The sequence below is a fragment of the Arvicola amphibius genome, chromosome 4 (assembly GCF_903992535.2).
Source record: "Arvicola amphibius chromosome 4, mArvAmp1.2, whole genome shotgun sequence".
Taxonomy (NCBI): Eukaryota; Metazoa; Chordata; class Mammalia; order Rodentia; family Cricetidae; genus Arvicola; species Arvicola amphibius.
The window spans coordinates 132,813,212-132,836,059 of NC_052050.1; the positions used below are offsets into that span (position 1 = coordinate 132,813,212).

Consider the following 22,848-nt stretch of genomic DNA (forward strand, 5'->3'; position numbering starts at 1 on the left):
TGCTTTCACAGAAGTGTTCTCCCCGCCACCCTCCCAGCTATCTCTACATCCCCTTATCAAGCATTTTGCTAGTGATGGGATGGACGATAAGGAGCTTCCTGAAGATCAATGTCAAAGGGACAGATCCATGGAATAGCAGTTGAAGGGGTAATCTCAGACATGGGATCTTGGAGTGGCATGCTTCAAAAACAGCTGATTGTTTTCATGATGTATCATGAGGACTAAAGTTTTGTGGATGTTTCTTTCCTATCTTATAAGACCTGGTAGTCACAGTGATGGCTCTCCGAGTATAATGAAATAATAATAAAGTAGATTTCATTGTATTGTGTTTCTGAGCGTTAAAGGTCCTTAAATTCAGAAAGCAAAGACAAAACAGAAGCTTCCAAATTTTAAGCGAGTCTGAAATGTGTGCTTTTGTGTTGTGTGATACACATGCATACTAAATTATTATAAGTCATATTAAGGTTTATTTAAAAACACATGGTTACATGATAAAGCATAACATTATAACAGTTGAAGCAGCAATAGTTTTTATTACAAATTCTAAAAAAAGGGAGTTCAACCTTATATGTAAAAAGGAACACCAATTATCATTAAAAACATCAAGGTTATTTCATGAACAAAACGTTTTTACATTTGCACAAGTTCTTACAATAGGGCACTTGTAGGGTTTGTAGACACCGAAGTTCTGGATTGTTTGTTTTAGGCCCTTCATGCGCAACTGCTATTACATATAACGATAATAATAATACAACGAAACAATTTGACACTGCTAGTGGACATGAAAAACGTGGGGCTCATCAGCGAGGTGTGGCTATAGTAGGCCACCCTGCTGGCAGTGCAAAGCTTTTTACCAACAGGCTCTTGACCATGCATTTCTCGCCTTGAGGCTGTGTGCCTGCAGGAAATGCAGCAGGCCAGGCCCTGCCATGACAGTTCCAAGACACAGCCACACCCCTCCAAGAGTCACAGATATTCCTTGGTCCTTATTCCCCTAAACAGACTGATGAGATATCTAGAACTGAAGTTAAGGATTCCACATGACCGTAATTCATTAGAAGTTCTTTACTTCCTACTCTACCTCACTGTCTTAGACACCTCCAGAATGTAAGCACAGACACCCCCGTACAGCAGGCTGCCTGGTCGTGGCATTAAATGGGGCTCCTAGCTGGAAATCTCTATGGAGCCATCAGGGGTCAGAAAGGCTGCTTAGAGTCCAGAGATTGCGGCAGTGGCTTCAGGACTTGGGTAAGGACAGACAAGTACAGAACTCCTGGCCAGTAGTGTTAAAATAGGGTTATGCTATAATAGAATACATATGAAACCAATAAGAGGAAAACTGTGTAAATATAATCATGAATACTACAAAAGTCAACACCTAAACCAGTAATACAACAGTAGCATCAGACCTCTCAAAACCCACAAAGCTATTTTAAATTCTTTAAATACAAGTATATAAGGAAAAAAACCCACCTCAGCTAAACAGTGAAGTCTAGCGACCTTATCTTCACATCTAGAGCTAAGATGACCTTTGCTGGCATTATTTACTGCATGAATTTCAGTACTTTTCCTTGATATATAAAGTAGAACATGTACAGAGAAGGCACTGTTTTGGAACTAGCAAAACAAAAACAAAAACAAAAACAAAAACAAAACAAAACAAACCAGATAACGATAATGGCACCCCTGCCACCAACCCCTCCACGCTATGTGAATGTGACTCATCCATTCACAACACTTGCAACCCAATCTCCTAAAGTGCCATGGAAACTGTATCTTAGGGACTATCGTCTTCTAAAGTGCCATGGAAGCTGTATCTTAGGGACTATCATCTCCTAAAGTGCCATGGAAACTGTATCTTAGGGACTATCAATCACCTGAAGGGTGTCTGGAGAAATCCCAAGTAATGCTGCAAAGAAGCAAGAGCTGGGATTTTAGTGCAACTTCATCATCTGGGTGGTGATTTGGGGGTACACTCTGATTTTCTCTCTTTACATAGCCACCATATGTGTGTGAGTGGACGCAGGCATGTGTGCCTGCACACACCCTGATATACCATATGAAGGGAGAAGGTAAGGTGCAGTTATTCCTTCTGTATCCGTAGCACTGTGGGGCAACCATCCTCCTTCACCTCTGCTAAACGGTCAAACAAACTTAGAAAATGATCTAGCAACAATTCTGAATCACCGTGTTTTATTAGAAAACATTCGGGATGTGGAAAAAAATTGGTTAAAATAAAAACTTTATAAAAATTAAAATTATCTAACCTTTTATTCTTTAATTAGACTATTCAGATGCTGGTGTTCTTTTTAAATCAGTTACAGCTAACTAAAGCTAACAAACCAACAGTAGTTTCAATGTTAATTTTACATATTAATATTGATACATACATATATAATATTTTGGTTAGTTTTCCTGACTTGTTTCACTAAGGAAATAAGATTAAGATATTTTAGTATATCTCATAGGTTCTAGTTAAGTTTTTCTCAGGAGTTTCTAAACCTGAGTTTTCATAACCACCCTTTTAAATAAATGATTGGCGTGATCTTTAGGTGCTAATTTCCAGATCGCTCTCTTTTGTAAAGAGTATGAAGTTAAGGTGCTGCGAGGAGACCATCTGACTGAAAATGCCAACAACACAGTTCTCAGGGTAAGAAAAAGGTACTACAAACTGTTGCCCACCATGATGAATGGAAGACGGCGTCCACATTTGACTTTCTGTATCATTTGCTAGCTAGTCAAATCTATACAAAATATTTGGGTGATCCTACAAAACAGAACAGGGCGCTTTGCTCACAGTGTTATGAACTCAAGTTCAGGAGGACAGAGGGTTGGCAAAGAGGTGGTAGTACTGGCGTTTGCTGGCAAGTACACACAGGCACAGGTGTGTCAGAAACAATGCCACAGAAACAAATAAACAAGAACATCCTAAGGTCCCTACCCCTACTCCATTCAGATTCAAAAGCACCCGTCATAATATACTAGAGTTTAGTGATTTCATATTAGAAACATGATAAATATGTCTTAAGGAATCTATCAATAGAAAACATACATATAAAATTGTATATTTTAAAATAGCTTAAAATCTAAAATATCTATCGATATAAAACATTAGTCTCTCGCCACATCAATTGGGTTTTTAGTCAATGTAACAATATCACATCCAAAGCTCATCATCAACCCAACTTACTTACACGCTGATGACCGCAAGCCCCCCGCAAACACACAGACAAACATACAGCACACAAACATACGCCAATGTGGTTATAAACACTATACACATACAGACTTGCTTATCCATTTGGGTCTTCACAGAAAGAGCATGGTCTCTGACAAAACATCTTTCACATTAATCCGTGTTTCCAACATGTTTTGGTGTGAACATCCTCAGTGGGCATAATACTTCTAGTTGCCTACCACAGCCCAGACATATCTGTTTTTATTACAGTAAGAAAATCAGAGATTCATGTATGACCCTGTTCATGTTTTCTGTGTGAAGGGCACTGCTGTAAAAGCAACATTTTTTTAATTTAAAATTTTTGAGAATTTTTTTATGTGAGTATATAGTTCTGATAATTTCTATCCTCCCTTCCCCTCTCCAATTTCCCCTACTCCCTATCAAATCCATGATCTCTTCTTTATTATTGTTACATATATACATGTGTGTGTGTATGTATGAATGTAACCTGCTGAGTCTACTTAGTATTGCTTGTATGTACAAGTATGTAATGCTGACCACTTGGGACTACTTAACTGGCCAGAGGGCTCATCCCTGGTTCTCCCTCCCCGGGCAGCTACTAATGATAGCAATGATAGCAAGAATCCCTGACCATGCTACAGTGCTTCTCATACAACTTTAGCCTTTGCTTCTTCTACATTTCTTCTGTGGTAAAGCAAAGCAGTTGAAAAGAGTATCTGGGCTTTGGATTTTCTCACGTGCATCCTGGAAACGTTGGAATGTCAGCGCTAAGCCCTGGGTCAGGGAGGCATCCCTAACAGCCAGGAGCCCAGAACCTGTGTCTGCTTAGCTGATAGTTAGCCACAATTAACGCCTACTTCCACACGAAGGACGGCAACTGCTTGGGAACAGCATCAGTAAAATTAATGTTCTCTTAGAAGGATTACGAGAGAGCAATTGATTTCCTTGTCTTTGGATTACGCAAGGCAACTAGCATTCTTGGTAACACATGGTTGCCTGGGAGTGCCGCTCCTGTGTTACCTATCTAGCCTCTAGATTTATATAATACACCATTTAGTTATTTATACAAAATTAACTCACAAGGAATAAGAATAATTGGAGATTTATAATCCACTATCAGAGAACCCTATAAAGTAAAATGTAGTAATCAGAGAATCTTACATATAAAAATTTATTTAGTCATATACAAAGATCACTGTGCTTTTAATTCAATTTGGTTATTTAACTAAAGTTTCTGAAAGTAACTGATGATTTATTGCATAATATCAGAGCTGTGTTAATAGGTTTAATGTTGCCAGTTAAAAGCAAATGAAGCAAAAAGTGGTAAATGATGGGATGGAGCAGGAATCTCTAAACATTTCTAAAAGAAACATCAGAGGCATATTAGGTCTAAAATCCATAAATTGGGTCCAAATTCCATGTGAGATTGGACTAGCAATATATTCCTGCATCCCTTTATCTTCTTTATTATTTTTTTTTTACGTTGCGAAGATAGAATTTGCTATCACGTCCATTTCCATGTAGGTCAGAGAAAATATCAGAGCAAAAGAGCGATTGCTGCAGCAACAGAAGCTGAGCTGTGATTGGGTATTAAGTAACAGAAAATAGCCTGAACCATTCCACCAAACACAGGACACAGGGGCTTATACTGCCCTCACTCACTTTTAAAAATAGAAAGCCTGTCTGAGCCTCTCTAAGTCTCTCTGGTCCTCCTGCTGTGGGATGGGACCACATTCATTCTCTCGCTTAAAGGGTCCCGAGCAGGTCCTAGTACCTCTCCCGAGTCCTTGATGGAGCTGAGGTTGGGGGAGCATGCCACTTAGAGTAAGCAGAAGCATTCTATTTAAGGACCAAGGCTCTCAAAACCAGGAGTGGCCATCTGGTGTCACAGACTCTCCTCTCCATCCTGCCTTACTGAAGAAATGCACACTCCCCCTATAAAGTTCAGTAAAGTCCTAGCAAGTAGTAGAAGAAGACAATGCGTGATAACTCTAAAGGCACTGTAATGTATAGAAAAGGCTCATTCCTTATCTCCTGCTCGCCCCTGATCACTGCTAAACATCACGACAGGTGGCTGCATTCTCAGTACGCCCAAGTTGACAGTCATAGATCTAATAAGGAAAGCCATCACTATTTCCCTACCCTCCCAGGACATATCAGAACACACCTCTGTCCCGCAATACACCCTCTATTAGCATGTGCAGTATATGCCCCCCATCACGATGCTGGAGAAACGTCACACAGTAATAAAAGCCAAGAACATTTAACATTCACATACCCAAACATACATGGACGCACACGGACACGTTACTTTGGGGATACTCATTGCCGAGGAGTGCTCTCAGGCAGGTTCCCCAGACTCATAATTCACCATCTGAAGAGAGGCTGTCTGGAGGAGGAAATATAAGTTAGGTGAGCCATGTCTGCAGCAAACTCATGACATCCCAGCACGACGGTGATGTCCGGCCATAGTTTACTCCTTATAAGCAATGTGTGGTAAGACCGTGGGCCAGCATCAGCATTCGCTTGTCTTTTCATGGAATATGAAAGGTAAACTGAGGCTCCTTTGTTGATGGTCGTTTGCTTGCATGGCGGATTTCTCTTCTGTCGCTGCGTTGATGTTGTCTGAATAAACATCTTCATCATCTTCTTCCTCCCTGGGGTGACCTTCCAAGCTGTGTCTAATGCCGTAAGCAAAGTAAATCAGAAAGCCTTCGGGGAGAGGAAGCATATCAGTGTGTTAGGGAATGTTTTAATGTGGAAAACAATACACTAAGTCTCCCCCCTCTCTTTCCGTGCAACCTGGGAAAACAAGAATGTGGGCATAGATAGTACAGAAGTGCAACCTGCTGAGTCTGCTTTTGTTATGCATGTGGAGTCGGCTTCAGGACTGGCCACTCTGCATGGGACACCCAGGAAGGGCTCATCCCTGGGACAGGCTAATTCTCCTGCCCTGGCAGTTGTCAGCTGTTGCCTGTAATTCCAGGGGCCATCAACTTAAGAGTACGTGGCAGGGGAGGGGGGGTGGGGACGGGGGACATAGGAAGGGTTAAAAAGAGGTGCTTTGGTGGGGCTGGAGGGAGGGAATGGTGGAGGGAAAGTAATATTATATTTCAATTTAAAATATATTTAAATAAAAGGAAACCATCTTTAAAATAAAAAAAACAGAGTGTGTAATTAAGAGGTTGCATAGATTGCCTATCTAGATAAAAAGCACCTCTGAGTTTGTAATCCCCCAACCCTACAGAATATAGTTTTCTCTCAACAAGTATTTTCAGACAGCGGTTATACGGAAATTTTCCACTTGCGTTCTTAAATGTCAACAGCATAACTTTAAGCAGGATGATGGTGAGACTCACATTACTCACTGAATCCCAGCAGTGGTTATCAGAGTCACGGCTGGGTAGTCTGGAAAGCAGGCCTGTGCTCACAATGGACATGGACGTCCTTCTACCTATTTCTGTCAAACGGGAGGCCTAAGGCCTGAGCACCAAATGACTGTCACTAACCGTGCTAACTGTGGGGGGAAAAGAAGGCAATGCTTTAAGTGCCCTTAGAAGATAATTACTTATAAATATGTATCTTCTCATGCTAAGTTCTAGTTTAGACAGCTGGTAAGGGTTTGGCACTGGCAATGTTATGACAAATATTTCAGGGCTTCATTTTCTCATTCATAAGTTGTAGGAAACAGAATCTATGTGAACTCCAGGGCTATTGGGAGACAAATGAAAACTAGCATCTGAAGGGTTGGAGATGTGGCTCAGTGAGAGAGGCTGGGATAGCATGTCTGAGGCCTGGATTGAGTCCTCAGCACAACAGAAAAGAACACGAAAGGGAAGAAAAATAAAAGGTATATAATTGAAAACATTGGGAAAGTAAACATTGAGAAGAAGTCATAATGAAAGAAATGAACAGAATGTTTAGTTGGAGGAAGGGAGAGAGCATATTCCCATAATCACAGCCGACACAGCAAGGCGAACCAACCTCCAGGTAACATGACCTACCAAGCACCATCCAGATGCTGAATCTGACCCACGTGTCTGCACTTAACTGGACCATCAAGTAAATGTTGACCAGGATGCTGGAGGCCGGCAGAAAGGGTAAGAACGGGACCTATGGGAAGAAATATCCTTTGAGCCCAGCGTTACTGTGGAAGCATATTCTCCAAGTGTTTCCAAGGCAGTGTTGATATCTGACATGTAGTCCCTACTGTATCACTAAGCTTATAGTCTCAAAAAAAAAAAAAAAAAAGAACCTGAACAAATACCATCCCTTTAGAAACTAGGGAAAGGAGAATCACCGTTCACATTGCTTGCAGAAATGGAAAGACACAGTGACACCTGCAGATTAACATCAAGGTAATAATGCTAATCAGTGTGGCTCAGAGTTCACTGTGCTCACTTCGCCATCAACAAGGGATGCTTCTGGATCTCTCAGTATAGGTAGCTCTGTTCACACCCAAGCCTACCCCTAGTTCCAGTGGCGCAGGGTAATTTAACAAGCACATGAAGGGCCTTGGTGGGGATGAATCCTCACAAGAGGGCTTCAAACTTCTGAAAATAAAATCCTCAAATTATCTTCCTTCCTTTATTTGTTTTCATTCTCATTTAATTTTTAGTGCTGGGGATTAAACCCAGAATCTCGTCAATTATTTTTCTGATACTATTCGACACAAAATTCATTCACTGTATGAATGTATGTATGTATGTACGCATGCAAACATGTATGTATGTACCCATGCATGTATGTATGTACGCATGCATGCTTACTCAAGGTTTTGAGAAGGGCAGTAAGACAACTCATGTACTGTGTTTGCTTTTGTTTAGAAAAATTAAATAAACACAGAACACATACAGAGGAAGTGTATTTAAGAACTAAGATTTCTAATGATTATTTCACTTACCATGAAGGCTACTTTTTGTTGATTCTGTGGCTGCCTCCAAATGGTCAGAATGACAGCCGTGCAGAGGACAAGAAACAAGGCGAGAAGAGCCAGGCTCCAGGCTTCCAGTCTGGCAATGGCCTGGACTCCGTACGTGGTCAGAACACTCAGGCCCAAGATGAGAAAGGCTGTGGTGGTCAGTACACAAGGCAGCGTCAACACCCATCCTTGCCTCCCATCGCTCAGTCCCAGGGGTCTAGCCTGGTGCAACACCAAGTTCTTTATAATCTACTTGGCCATGCAGACCCCTCACTTTTTTTTTCTATTGTGAAAAAGAGACAGTCCACTTCACCCATCTAAGAACCATGTCCTCATGCCTGTCTTTTCAGAAGTCAACCTCCCCACTTGGCACTAACATCCAGCTTTGTCTGCCATGTGGTCAGGGCTCCTAGTTTCCTAGCCTTAGATTACATGGATAGCATCATTTTTGGTGGTGTGTGGTTTCCATTTTTTTCAAATGAAGTATGGCATCGTTGACTATTTTAAGCTAGTATAAAGATTGTTAATACAAGCCGGGCAGTGGTGGTGCACACCTTTAATCCCAGCACTCTGGAGGCAGAGGCAGGAGGATTTCTGTGAGTTCGAGACCAGCCTGGTCTACAAGAGCTAGCTCCAGGACAGGCTCTAAAGCTGCAGAGAAACCCTGTCTCAAAAAACCAAAAAAAAAAAAAAAAGATTGTTAATACAAACAAATAATATCCCATGACCTGAATCTTTCTTCCACATTCCGGAAATGATGTCAGGCTTCTTCTGATCATCACATATGCAATAAATGCCCCTCCTAGTCGCTCTCAGAGAAGCCTGTTTTTTTTCTAGTTTGCAATGATCTTATTGTACAGTCCTCAAGAGCAAGGGCAGTCTGTCTCACTACCACAAGTATTCAGAACACAGATAATGCCTTGGCACACAGATAATGCCCAGTAGACGTCACTAAAAATATAGAAGGTTAAGTTACCATATGAGCAAACAAAACGCTCCTATATTGCCTCCCAATACCACTGGGGTCCAGTTTTGTTACTTGGCCTGATTCTTTAACACAGGGAGCACCCTGAGCTAACAGAGTGTGCCAGTTTCTAATTCTGCCACTCTTCCTGTAGGAACTCCTTGCTTCTGTATGCATATGTGCGATTGTGGGAAATGTGTGTCAAAGCACGCACGTGGAAGTCAAGAGATAGCCTTGGGTGCTGGTGGCCGCCTTCCAATGTGTCTGGGGCAGCCTCTCTTATTTGTCACAGTGTGCAGCAAACTGGGGGATTCTCTAACTTCCACCTTGCCGCAGCCACACCGGCATTATAAGCACGTAATTCCCCACCCAGCTTCACACAGGTTTTGGAAATCTTAACTCAGAGCCTCAGCATCTGCTTTATCCACAGAGCCAGCTCTCCAGCTCATAAATCTTCCTATTGGATATAACTCTACCATAACTACCAGCACCTCCGTAGGTCAAATTTCATGTCTCAAATTGGCTGCTAACATATCCCGGGCAATGTGAGGCCTTGTCTTTTGCCTTCCACAAAGACACACCATATGGTTCTACACACCATATCTGTTGGATCTTCGAACATGCTCAGTGAAGACTTACCCAGGAATCCCACCAGAAAGCTCACAAGGGAAGCGGACTGTCGTGTGGGCAGAGCAGAGGGGTTGAAGAGGGCTCGGAGGCTGAAACCTTGTCCTTGTAACATGGTGACCTGGGACTCGCTTTTCGAGGTTGCATTGGTACATGATTCCAGAATTTCCTTCTCAGGGGTGTATTTGGGCTGCTCGTAACACAAGCCAGGTTGGTACCTATCCCCAAATAAATATCAGTATCTTTATTCCCATCAGCCCACATGAAACTGTCATGGTAAACTCTTCGGTGAGACAACGTTACAAAGTCGCAGTGGGTACAGTCAGGTGACCAGCCTCATGACTGACTCCAGCTCACAGTGTGCTGAGCCAAGCTACAAACCTCCTCCATCAAATCCCCACAGAGACTCTGAACTTCCTCTCATTGCTATTTAGCCAGAAAGTTGTATAGCAGATGCCAAGAAGTAAAGTTAGACTTAAAGGTGAAGCAATGACGGCAACAGGATGGTATCTGCAGCCCCTTGCCCAGTGGCACTGGGATTCATAAAAAGAGCCCCGAAACGGTTACCAGCTATGGAGGACAGCATCTCTTTGGCTAGGGTCTCACAAGCTGCCACCAGAGTCTGTCTCTCTGCCTTATCCCCAGCCCGATTGATTCATCTCACTTCACCCAGAGATGCTCACTTAGCTACGGCCACCTTACTACCCCACGGGCACCATTTTCCTGCTATCTGCCCTATTCCTCTACAGCCCATCAGTGTATCGCTTGCTTCACTTCCTAGTACCTGTGGCCTTTGCTCATTTCAGAAATGCCCCCCCTCCCCCTACCCATCCACCTCCCCCGAAAAGAAACGCCTTCACTAAGGAAAATGCAACAAAGGAATTCAGAAGGGCGCAACAATGACCAATAGTGCCATTAAGTTAATCCCCATTAGCATTTTGGTACAAGCTCATCTTGGAATATATGCAGACATAAACGTTTATTATTTCTTAATGTAAATTTATAATGTTATTTTAAAAAATTCAAATTTTATGGCTTTGCATCTTCAAACTGGGATAGTTATCGGTACACCGAAATATCAGTTTTTACTGTAGAAGAAGCCACTGTAAATGTGCGTTCACTTACACCGCTATTCTCAGCCATGTTTTCTCCACACTTCTCAATCTACCTTTTCCGTGAGCATCATTTACATCGATTTGTTGGTGTCTCCTCAATAAGGTCTTAGGGAAAACCTCAGCACTAAATCATTGATGCTAAAAGTACTAATAACTACACACATATTTGGTAGATACATTTATTGACTTGGAATAACATTCAGGATATATTGACAATATAACAAAGGCAATATCACGTAGTAGTCAAGAATAGGGGCCTATTTGTCAGTCTGCTAGTATTTGTGATTCCAAAAAATACAACACGTTTATGTATCTCCACACATTTTAATAAACAGCCTTGTAGACTGGGACAAGCTATCGGTAAGGGTCAAACTGTACTTGACTTTTTGCTAGAAGTCAAGTCTGCTTCCCGTACTCCATCTTACTGCTTTAATGGCCGTGGCCTCCCACTTTGGTGACACTGCTGCTGGCTCTTTGCAGTCCTTGCTGTCTCCATGCCCTGTTCACCATCTGCCACACGCCCTTCAGAACCAACAGAGACTCACCTGAGGATGAGCACACAGGCTGCCACCAGAGAGTAGGCCATGAGGGTGCCGATGGACATCATGTCCACTAGAGCCTTCAGGTCAAACAGGAAAGCCATCACAGCTATCGGGAAACAGATGGGAAAGGTAAAGCCAAAGCTCTCTGAGGACATTTCTTACAGTTGCTCACTCACTCAGGGACAGCTGACTGATACACTTCTGTTTTGGTAGCAATGACAGATCAATATCACAACGTCCTAAGAGAGTCTCTGGGCTATATAAACTGCCACCCCTAAGACTTCAAAGCCCCCAGCTCCTTAGGAAACATTAAATACATCTGCTATGATTACTTAAAACACACTTGGCTTGACCCAGTGTGAAAATATTATGACAGAGTACTGTCTTTTGAGGGCTCGGAAGGTAAACAAGCACTGCTAGGAAATACCAGTTTGCTGTGTATAAGTTATATAACCACTTTAAATTCCATTTGTGTCGAGTTAAATTCCATTTGTGTCGAGTTATATACAACTCAACATATTTTAAATAGCCTTTACAAAATAATATTTATTTTTTTCAGTGAAATAATATTTTGGATGTAGAGTAAACTTTAATCAAATTAAAACCACACATTCTGGAAGACTGATTAGCTATGAAAAATCAACTTACGATCCTACATACACAAAATCTCAACAATGTTAAAAAGCAAAAATACCTTATATTAGCTGAATTTACCACATAATACTCCCTGTCTTAGTAAATAGCTAGCACCACATTCAAATTACATGGTGTTCCAGACCTCTTTTTAAGTTTTATAGTCTATGACCTCACTTTATCTTCAGTCAGTCGTCCTAGGAGGCAGAGGAAATTAGTTCCTTTTTAGTTACATAAAATGGACAGTATTTGGCTATTTATTTACTTATTTTTACCAAACCCAGCAACTTCCCATGGTCATCCTTGATAGAATTCTTCCTGTTTCATAGACGGGCTGACTTAAGAAGGTTACAATGGGCAGTTACGGGCAGAGCTTTCCTGTATTTACAACCCTACGATATTTCATCTCCTCTCTGGAAATGCACCCTATGCCTCCCTCTGCAGACACGTCATTACTGGTCTAATTATATAATAGATTATTAAACTTTCAGCACATTTGTAATGACTACTAATAGCCAAATGCTACTAGGACCGTTGTCTCGGGCTATGCTACCCCTGGAAACTTCCGCATGCTCAAAGAATCTGGCCAGAGGTAGTTCACACGGACATCGTAGCATATCAAAATGTAGGCAGTCTGGATTCTAGGAGTCCAAACCTACTGAATGACAGCTAGGTTCCTAGTGGGGGCTGAGAGGATGCAGGTCTAACCCTGCTGGGCAACCTACTTCCCTCTGCGCAGAGAGGACAACCAACTTCGGATTACCTTTGGCATTTCTTTTCTTATACTGGACTAAGAATTGATAAAGTTTAGCTTTTCAATAGTCCCACAATCATTATTTTAAAATCAGTATTTCCAATATTAAGCAATGATTTAATTTAGAAATTTTTCTGTGCCCAAATTATACTTTATGTGTTTATTCATCAGTTAGAAGAGTGATATCTAATACATAGTGGGAGAGTCATGAACTCTTCACACATGGGTTAGATACCTCAATAGTTAAAGTAGGAAAAACACAGAATCCCCAGTGATTAGTTATGAATGAATTTAAGTGCTTCACCATCACCGTAATTGTCAGATGTTAACCCCAATACTCACACAGTAATTTATCCATGATTGTGTTCTTAACTTACATGCACAGCATGCAGACCCTTTTTAAGTCCACGCATGCGCACAGCACATTTTAGTCCGATGATGGAGAAACCTGTGTTTGTAAAGCTTACCAGAGATGACCCCCGCGGTCATTGTGGCAGCAATGGGTGACTGCCTCTTACTCACTCGCGCAAGAAATCTAAACAGTAAGCCATCCCGGGCCATGGCAAACAGAATGCGGGGTAAGGGGAACATAGAACCCAGAAGACTAGAATAGAAAAATTCATAATCCAGTGTGAGTTGAGTATTATTCTACAAGGGTACATATCGGTCCACAAAGAAATCAAAATAGAAAAGTCACAAAGTCATTGAGCTTTATGCTAATCCGAAACAGAAAACCACCTAACTGCCTACATCCTCCAGAGTTCTTGACGAAAACGATCCCCCTTTTCTTAGTAAAAGTCAACGCTCTCTCACCTGCTACTGCACCCGATGACAAAGTAGCAATTATTGGTGTCTTCGTTTTGGAATTGATTTGAGCTAGACATTTGAAAAGCAACCCATCCTCCGCCATAGCATAGATTACACGAGGCATTGGGAAAATGGATCCAAGAAGACTGGGTAAAAAGCAAAGACATGCAGTATGGCAAACACAGTCATGCACGGTCACACATGATTCACACCCAGAGCAGAAACACCGTGATTGGATAACACGCGTCAAGACGGCTGTGGTCGAGGACTCACGTAGTCTTACAGTGTGCTGCGATTGGGCATTTAAACACACCTGCCAGTAATGGCCATGGTGTTACTGATAACTTTTGCAAATACTTGCCCAGCAAAATGATAAGGCTAAAAACAATACTGTAAGTCATTTGTTTATATCCACGATTGTTACTGCATTAAAACTGAATTAGCTTTTGCAAAATAAAATGAAGTAGGAAACACTAAGATTTTTTAGCATTCATAATTCAGAAAACAAAATTCCCAAAATAATGGGTAATTAAGAAGATTGATCAATTTTATGTCACAGTAAGTCACCCGTTCATATAATGATTGTGTATTTTCATATTACCATGATTTTGCATCCTATAACTTGATCTTTGATAAATGTAATAGTTCCAAGCATTAAAATTATCAAGGTAAAGGATGGCTTTAACAACAACATACTATAGATTTAGTATATAGAAGGAGCTACAATTAAATGTTAATTACAGTGAGGTTTAATGTACAATTTTTCTTAAGATAAATTGAATTATGTACATTTATTGTTTATGTCATTCCACATATGATTCAGTCGTGAAAGTAATTACTTAAGAAAAGAAGTAAAATAATTTATTTTAATTAATGTTTATTAATAAATAAATTAATATTTAATTAAATAAAAAGTTATTTGGGGGGGGCTGGGCATGGTGGCTCATGCCTGAAACCCTATCAGTTAAGAAGTTGAGGCAAAAGACTGCTGAACATTTAGGCTAGCTTGGACTTCATAGTGAGTACCAGGCCAGTTGTGGCTATACAACAAGATCTTGTGTCCAAAAACATCTATTAATTTTTCTTTATCTTTTCCCCCATTATTTAGAGAATACTTTCTTGGTTTCTGTCATCAAACCCACATAGGTAAGACCATATGTATATTTAATACAGTGTGTTATCCTTGCACAAATGGAAAAAAAAATAAGTTTAACATTTCTACACCAATGCAGCTGTTGGTTTCTGTACAATGCCAACTCAACACAGTAAACTGAGAAACTTTTGTTCAAAGTTGACAGCATAGCCAAAGTTTCCAAAAATTCAAATTATATTCATGTAAGAACCAACCACAATAGTAGGCTGTGCATTAATAGCTGATGTAGCCACAGGGATCCTTTCATCCCTTTGCAGATCATGGTGGCACAGTATCATCAGGGTTTGGACTTTAAGCTATTCAAAGTTCTTCATAATAAACCTTGTCAACAGCAGATGACGAAGAACTCCTAAACTCACTTAGTATTATCAGGACTAGAAACTAAAAACACGTTTGAAAGAAAAAGAAGTCATGTTGATAAATTATATTGAGAAAAATTTCTTGTTTCAGAACTGTGAAAATTGTTTCCAATTTAAAAAAGGAATTCTCAGGCAAAAAAAAAAAAAAAAGGAATTCTCCATGTGAGACTATTCTCCTGTATTCTCCTGTGAAGTGTGGCACAGACTAGAATGAAATGTTTTGCTCCAGATCATATCATATGAGTGGCTCTGGAAACTTGAGGCATGAGCTGTAACATAGTAAATAAGTAGCTACTAAAAAGACGGACATTTGACAATCAAATTCCCTTTTCTTTTCATATAAGTAAAGAATTTCCGCTGGTAATATCAGAATGGTAATTTCTGTCTCTTGAGTAAATCCATTCCAGTCAGCACTAAAGGGGAAAAAAGGCTCAGACGCACATTTACATTTTAAAAAATATGACGCCACATAGGGCTTCCAGTCCCAGACACACTATTACTTCCTGGAGAATTGTCCCAAGTGTGAAGTCTGTGTATAATCTCCAACTGACACAATGCAAGCAATACTGATGCCAGTAACATGAGCATCCCAAAGGTGTCTGACATGGTATGTGATTATGTGTGACACAGATGGGTGTGTGTCCCAGTGCTACCACCATTATCCTGAAGAGAAAAAAAAGAACAAACACAAAACAAAAAACGGACTCAGCTGCTGATGGTCACTCAGGCTTTATGTAATCACTCAAGATTTCTAGACAGGGATTCTGGGCAAATTACTCACTGAGTGCATAGTTGTATAATGTGTTCCTCATGTTAGGATATTTTTAGAATATACAAAATCAGTCTTATGGTAGCAGTGGCTAGGGTGCTGACTCAGGGCCTCCAGAATGCTAGCCAATTATTCTACCACACAGCTACCCTTGAAACCCACAAAAGAAAATCTAAAGACACTGACTACACTTTGCAAGACCCCTGGGCGCCCCAAGGACAGTACATGTACCTTGTTGACAAAGCGCAGAGGGAGCCTGCAGCAACAACGTACTTGGCAGGACCCCATCCAACATATTCAAATGCTACCGGAAGTGGGCTTTTCTCATCCAGGAGGTAGTAAGGCATCATAAGCGTTAAAGCTGCAGAAACCCCAAAATAGGCCATAAAGCAAACCAGTAAGGAAGTCACTATTCCAATGGGAATAGCTTTTTGGGGATTCCGGACTTCTTCCCCTAAGGAAAAATAGAACGGAAGGTTAGTAAGCAGTCAAAACCATGTTTTTGTCCCTTCTGCATTCTTAGTGAGCTCTATCTATTTCTATAAAGATTCCCTTCTCTTCTTCAGGATACGTCACTATTAACAAAAAATAATCAAAATAGCAGAGGGTGAAGAGAAGAATGGAATATACAAGTCAGTTTCCTACTCGCAAAAGGCTGGATGGTGGGGGAAACACGAGCACTCTTAAGTGTTTAGGTCTTGAATAGTAGTTGATGTCATTTGGAAAACAGCTGCACTGGTATCTGTGAGCTTTTGAACTGCAAGGCTCCAAACAAACTTATTTAATCATTTATATGAAACTTTAGTTTCTATAAAAAATATCAAAATATGTCTCTAACAAGATTAATGTTTGAAGCTACCCAGACAGAGTCAGTTACAAGGCTGTGCAACTGGAAAGCTCAACAAACTCTGGGATGGGTATCACCAGGAATAAAGAGAAAAGAATTGGTATAGTATTTTGGCTGGTGAATGAAAAGACCATTTAAGACAATAACCATCTGGAGGGGACAGCTCTGAGTCAAAAGGTTACAGATAGAATTGTGAGCATCACTTAAAATTCCTCATTCAATAGCCAGATGTGTTGTCTTTGGTGGTCGTCACAATATCCTCAAGGTAGGTGCTGCCCTTGGCAGGACAGACACCAGTGCTCTGAGAGTTACACCAAGTGGCTTTTGTGTCACGTGTAGCACGGGTTGCAGGTGGATCTGGAGATGGTACCCTTCCCACCCCACATCTCATCCTGTCTCCTTGACCCTCTGCTGTACCTGTAGCTACGTTGTGGTACCCTTCGCTTCTAATTCTCGAGGAGACACTGCCCTTACCAGTGGTTGCAATGCAGTCAAAGCCCACAAAGGCATAAAAGCAAGTTGCAGCACCAGCCAAAGTTCCTGTGAAGCCATAGGGCATAAAACCACCAGCCCCATAGATGCTCGTGCCATTTTCAGAAGGCGGTTCTCTGAAGGAAAGAACAGACACAGTCAGCCACTTCATGGACACTGTACCTTCTGATGATTTCTCTCCAACCACATTCTTGGAAGGCTGATGTTGCTCACTGGCTCTTTGGAGCTAATGTTTATAAAATCCAAAACTTTATTCTGTCATCTTGTTCTGGAGAACATGATGGATTCCCTCACGATGACCTCTATGTCACTGACTTCCAACTACAGGCTATTCAACAGGAAATACAGAAGGCCCAGACCAAAGTGTGTGTGTGTGTGTGTGTGTGTGTGTGTGTGTGAGAGAGAGAGAGAGAGAGAGAGAGAGAGAGAGAGAGAGAGAGAGAGAGAGAGAGAGAGAGAGAGAGTCTTACTATGAGGCCACATTGGTCTGGAACCTGAAATACAGCTCAGGCCAGACTTAAACTTGTACCATTCCCTCGCCTTGGGCTCCTGTGAGCACTACTGTGCTGATCTCTATAGATGTTGCTAGACGGAGGACACAGGAAGCAGGATTTTGACATCTGCGATCCCATATGTGCGCCATGCTCTACAATAAGGTAAGAAAATTTCTCTTCGCCCCCTGGTGAATTGTTGGGGGGGCAGAGGGGGAGCTCTTGCAGGGATTAGACTCCACCCTAGAGGCTGCACTGGGAGCCAGCATCTGCAGAGCTTCACACAGTGGTGCAGCTGGAAGCTCATCCCTACCTTAGTTTGGGGAGCCTGGGAAGAGGAGTCACATCCTAGAACCGTCCCCCAGACAGGTCTCAGCACCAACAAGACTGAGAAGTGCTGCTCTCAGAGAACAGCACTCGTAACACGAGCAGAGGATAGAGAGGGGAGGGGGGAAGAGAGGGGAGCAGGAGAGGGACTAAATATTTTACCTGGCACCCGCTGATATATTTTTGAGGAAGTCTCCACTGATCTTCCAGTTAGCCACATTTCCTTTCACAAACCCAGCCACCATGACAAAGAGAAGGACCAGGATATTAATAGCTGTGAAGAATTTATTCACCCAAGCAGACTCTTTTACTCCAAAGGATAACAGACCTATGGAGAAAGAGAAGGCGTCAACATGGGCTCTTCACCCATAGAAAAGGCAATGGTACGCTGGTGCTATACATGCGCTGGATATTCCTGCATTAGCAGTCGTGCATTTACCTTCCGTTTCTTCAGTTCTTTCACTAGTTCACTTAATTACTTTTCTGTGGAGCAACGCCTTTGAAGACGCCACTTACTGTGATTTCTGGAAGCAGACTGTGCTCACACTCAAGAGCTCCACGCTGTCTGTAAGTCTAGTAACTCTGGTTATTGTTACCACGGCAGGCACAGGCAGAACCCCTCATTTGAAAGGCTGTCCTTACCAGCTATTCCAGGGCTACTGGAAAAGTCTGCCATGCACCTTCTGATCGTATCACCAGAAAACAATTCTCCTAGGTGCCATGCCAAAACAGTTCTCTGTTAAATCCATTCTTATATGACAGATTTACTTTATACTAAGAACATAAATATCCTATTCGAGTAGTTTGAAAAAACTGAATGGAATAAAGAATAACTATCAACTATGGTATTCCTGCATATGCATGCACACACATATATTTCTGTATCAACAAATTTACCATCAGTTTTAACAGCTGCATGACATACTATGTGGAGATACTTTAATCCCTTAGGAGATACTTTAATCCCTTATTTATAGACAATTAGGTCACTCTTGGTTTTATTTTATAAACAGCACTGACATCATTACCATCTTATATAAATATCCATCTGCATTTTCTAACATTTTCCTTACAATAGTCTACAAATTAAGAGTGTATAGGAGGGCATGCATTGTGTGTCTGTGTGTGTATGTATGTGTACATGCATGTATGTATGTAGTATGTATGTGTGTGTAGTATATACGCATGTATGTGTGGGTACATGCATGTGTGCATGAGAATGCACATGGAAGCCAGAAGCTGATATAGGTGTCTTTCTTGATTGCACTGAACTGCATTTTTGAGACAGTCTCCCACTATACTTGGGACTCCTCAGTTTGACTAGGCTGTCCAGGTGCCTGTGAGGCAGCCACATTACCCACAGAGTCATTTTCCCAACCCCAGAACATGAATTTTTATAGAGAACAAGATTTGGCACCATTCGCATTACACAAATTTTAAGTCAGAGTATTTAATCATAATGATTTATAAGAGGTACTTATAGATATTATAGGTACTTATAGATATTAATGTTATTAGCTCTCTGCCAGCCATTCATGGTAATATTTTCCATCTCCATCATTTTAAAAATTACTTCATTTGCTTTCAGTGGTAAATTGAGAGCCCGCGGCCTTGTATGTGTTAGGCAAATGCTCACGATGAACTTCAGTCCCAGCCCTGTAACTTACTTTTAACCTTAACATACTGCTGCTTATAAATGTAAAACGTTGCTAGACTAACCCACGTGCACCTATTTTAATAGCTACTTTTAACAAGATTCCCCCCCAAACTTCAACCCTCACATATTCATGTTTCCCTTCAGCTTTAAGTGATTATTATGCTCATCCTATCTCCATCTTTAACCCACTTGATACACTATATGAAGTGTGGCTCTTAGTCCAGCTTTTACTACTGGGGCAATGGCTGCCATGAAAAGACAGTGCCACAGCTCTGCTAGCCTCTCCCCTGCATCCACAGCATCCCCTGCCACAGAAGCAGAACTGGGCAGGCAGAGGTGAGAGCAGCGGCATTTCACGCTCGACAAAACAACACACTCAACACAAAGTGAAGAACGGGAGTTGGTAAGTCAGGCTAGAAAGACACAACGGTCGTGAAAATGTTTTGAAGTTTTAGCACAATGTAGTGCCTTATAGCTAGGGCTTTCCAGTGCTTGGGGAAAAGGCCATGCAAGTGGGAAATTCCCATGGCTACCTGAATTGCCGATGAATGACATATGTATATGTATGTACGCGTGCGCGCGCGCACACACACACACACACACACACACACACAGAGTATAGCATTCCCTGCTTGCACCTCACAAATAAAGCCTGTCTCTGTGTCTATAAAAAAACTGCATTAATGGCATAAAGGAATGCTGTGGGGTTGGCACAACTATGGACTCTGCAACTGGCAATTGGGTGGGATGCCTCTGGTGCCCACCTTCAAGAAGAACAGAGCCACAGCCACATTTTATATGAGGCTCCAAACATGCCAGCACACTCCCTACTTGAGTTTCTATCTGCCACCCACAGATTAGATCCCAATAACTACCTCATCTGAACGCTACTCATGACTCCCTGGTAGCTTTCATAAAACAAGTTTCAGCGGACATGTGGCATTGCAATTTGTTTGAGGCACTACTTATAATGGGAGATTTTCATTTTCAAATAGTCTAGGAACAAAGTTTTAATGTAAATTTAGACTACTTTAAAAAAGAGAGATACTGAAGAGAATTGAGCAGAGGACACAGATTCAGGCTAAAGTAGAGGTCTTGTTGCTATAGAATCAAACAGCTCTGAACATGTGCCATAGCTACAGACTTCTCATTATTAAGAGATTAAAGCTGAATATTTTAAGTTTATCGAAGCCATTTCTAAATAAAACATGATAATATTAACTAGGCTGCTCTGAAACTAAACTGAATCAGTAAAGTTCATTTAATATCACATAATGAAAAATAGTGGATGTATTTCTTTTTAAAAAAACCTTTAAAATTAAAAGATTTTGTATGCATAAGGGTAGGGAAGGGAGGTGGAGGGAGCTCAAGGGCAGAAATAAAATGACAACTTTGGGGAGTTGGTTTCTCCTCCTACTGTGGCTCCGGGGACTGAACTTGGGTCTTCATGCTTAAAGGCAGTCACCTTTACCGACTTAGCCACGTCACCGACCCGGAAGGTATTTCTCTTAACGCTGGAAGCAAAGTACACAATATTATGGATCTATGGAATCTGTTCATGTTTGTTTCCCTATCTTTATAATATTCTTAACTAATGCAGATTTTTTAACATAAGGCTATTTTTCTGAAGTGTGAAACTGTCCAGGTAAAACATTTCCTAATAGAAAATTATTTCTGTCACACTCGTTGAGCCCTGGGAGAAAACAGAGGATGAGGCAGAAAAGGAAAGCGAGAGGCCAATTACTCAGGGTAAATCAAGTAAGAGGCTGGAACAAACAGATCGACTTTAAGAGGGTCTGCAGATAAAAAGGACAGTCATAACAGAAAATGCTCAAATAGTTCATGTAAGGGACAGCAGGGACTAACTCTGCTCACACAATGAAACTGGCTGCCATCTGCGTGCGTACTGTGCTCTATGCCAGGAGCTGCGCGAGGCAGTCGGCGGTTTTCACAGTTCATGAGTGAACACACTGAGGGAGGAGGAGACGGAGCACACCTTTCAAATCCTGCATGCAGTGAGCGGCAGAGAAAGATGAAAAGCCTGGATGCCCCTACTGTAGTTCTTGAGCCTGTTTAAAGCGCTATTGTACCACACTGAGACTGTCCTTTACCAAGTCTGTCTGTCTATGGATTATCAGCATTAGATAATGCCCGGTAGCTGAATGCTTCCTTTTCAAACAAGTGTCTGCAGTAGGCACATGACAGGAAAACAGCACTTTTTTTTTCTAGAAATAATATGTCTGCTAATGACCCAGGTTGCATTTAACAGGGTAAAACAATACCATGAAACTCCACATTTTTTTCCTTATGGAAATGCCCTTCCTCTTCTTGAATGTCTCTCATTGGTATTTAAAGACCGATGCTCTCAAAACAAAGACAGGCACCTCCAACCTAAGACTTACTGCAATCCAGGTGCCTTCTCCTCCAAAGCCAGGGGCCTCCCTTTCACACACCTTGAATCCTATTGTGAAACCCGCAGGGGAGATGAAACCCCGCAGAGAATCCACACGGATCCCAAGGGCCTTGCTAGGATACGCTGACCTCATTCAGAGAATCCAGGCTTCAAATCAGCATAGCCTACTTTCCGGGGGGCCCCTCGGTGTGGTGCATTACAGGGAACAGCATAGGACTGGTTTTCTTACCTGCCAGAAGTAATATAAGGCACACAGCAAAAAAGTCTGGGTATTCCGCCAGGCCAGTATAATTCATTTTGAAATACGTCTTGAAAAACTGACCAATTTGTTTGTTTAGAAGTTCATCGAAGGTGCCACTCCACGCTCTGGCGACACTGGATGTACCTTCCCCAAAGCAAAATGTTCAGAGAATAAAAAGGTTACAGGTAGGAAATAAACAAAACTCATCTGCTTACTTGATCCTGGATAAACCTGGCTTAGTTCACACCGACTAAAACTTTAATCACATTAGAAAGCCAAATCGCTATTACATATACAAAAAGATGACAAGAACACTTTTCTTTTCTTTTCTCTTTTTTTGAGGCAGGATCTTGCTATCCCAGGTAGACCTCATACAGGTGTGTAAATGCTCATATCTGGCAACTTTATTTGTAAAAAAGAACTTTCTAGAAGCTAGGGAGATGGCTGAGCAGTTAAATCACTTGCCGCACAAGCAAGGTGTCAAGTCAGACCCTTAAGTAGATAGCACTGGGGAGCACAGCCTGTAAATCTAGCCTT

The 22,848-nt window shown here is 41.5% G+C and overlaps 1 protein-coding gene across 3 annotated transcripts in view; it reads right to left on the reverse strand.

The window, feature by feature from the left end:
* Positions 1-4,354: 4,354 nt before the first annotated feature.
* Positions 4,355-22,848, reverse strand: part of Slc7a2 (solute carrier family 7 member 2) — a 55,058-nt gene continuing 36,564 nt past the window's right edge. For 2 of the 3 annotated variants that reach the window (XM_038325235.1, XM_038325236.2), the window contains exons 3-12: positions 22,300-22,455; positions 18,163-18,328; positions 17,165-17,298; positions 16,075-16,297; positions 13,223-13,359; positions 11,372-11,474; positions 9,724-9,929; positions 8,103-8,269; positions 7,204-7,312; positions 4,355-5,911 (exon numbers count right to left, since the gene is read on the reverse strand). In XM_038325235.1, the coding sequence (XP_038181163.1) occupies positions 5,715-5,911; positions 7,204-7,312; positions 8,103-8,269; positions 9,724-9,929; positions 11,372-11,474; positions 13,223-13,359; positions 16,075-16,297; positions 17,165-17,298; positions 18,163-18,328; positions 22,300-22,455 (1,598 nt within the window). In that variant the 3' untranslated portion in view covers positions 4,355-5,714. Of the gene's footprint in view, positions 5,912-7,203; positions 7,313-8,102; positions 8,270-9,723; positions 9,930-11,371; positions 11,475-13,222; positions 13,360-13,568; positions 13,709-16,074; positions 16,298-17,164; positions 17,299-18,162; positions 18,329-22,299; positions 22,456-22,848 lie in introns of all 3 variants that reach the window. The other variant, XM_042054848.1, reaches the window with a different exon arrangement.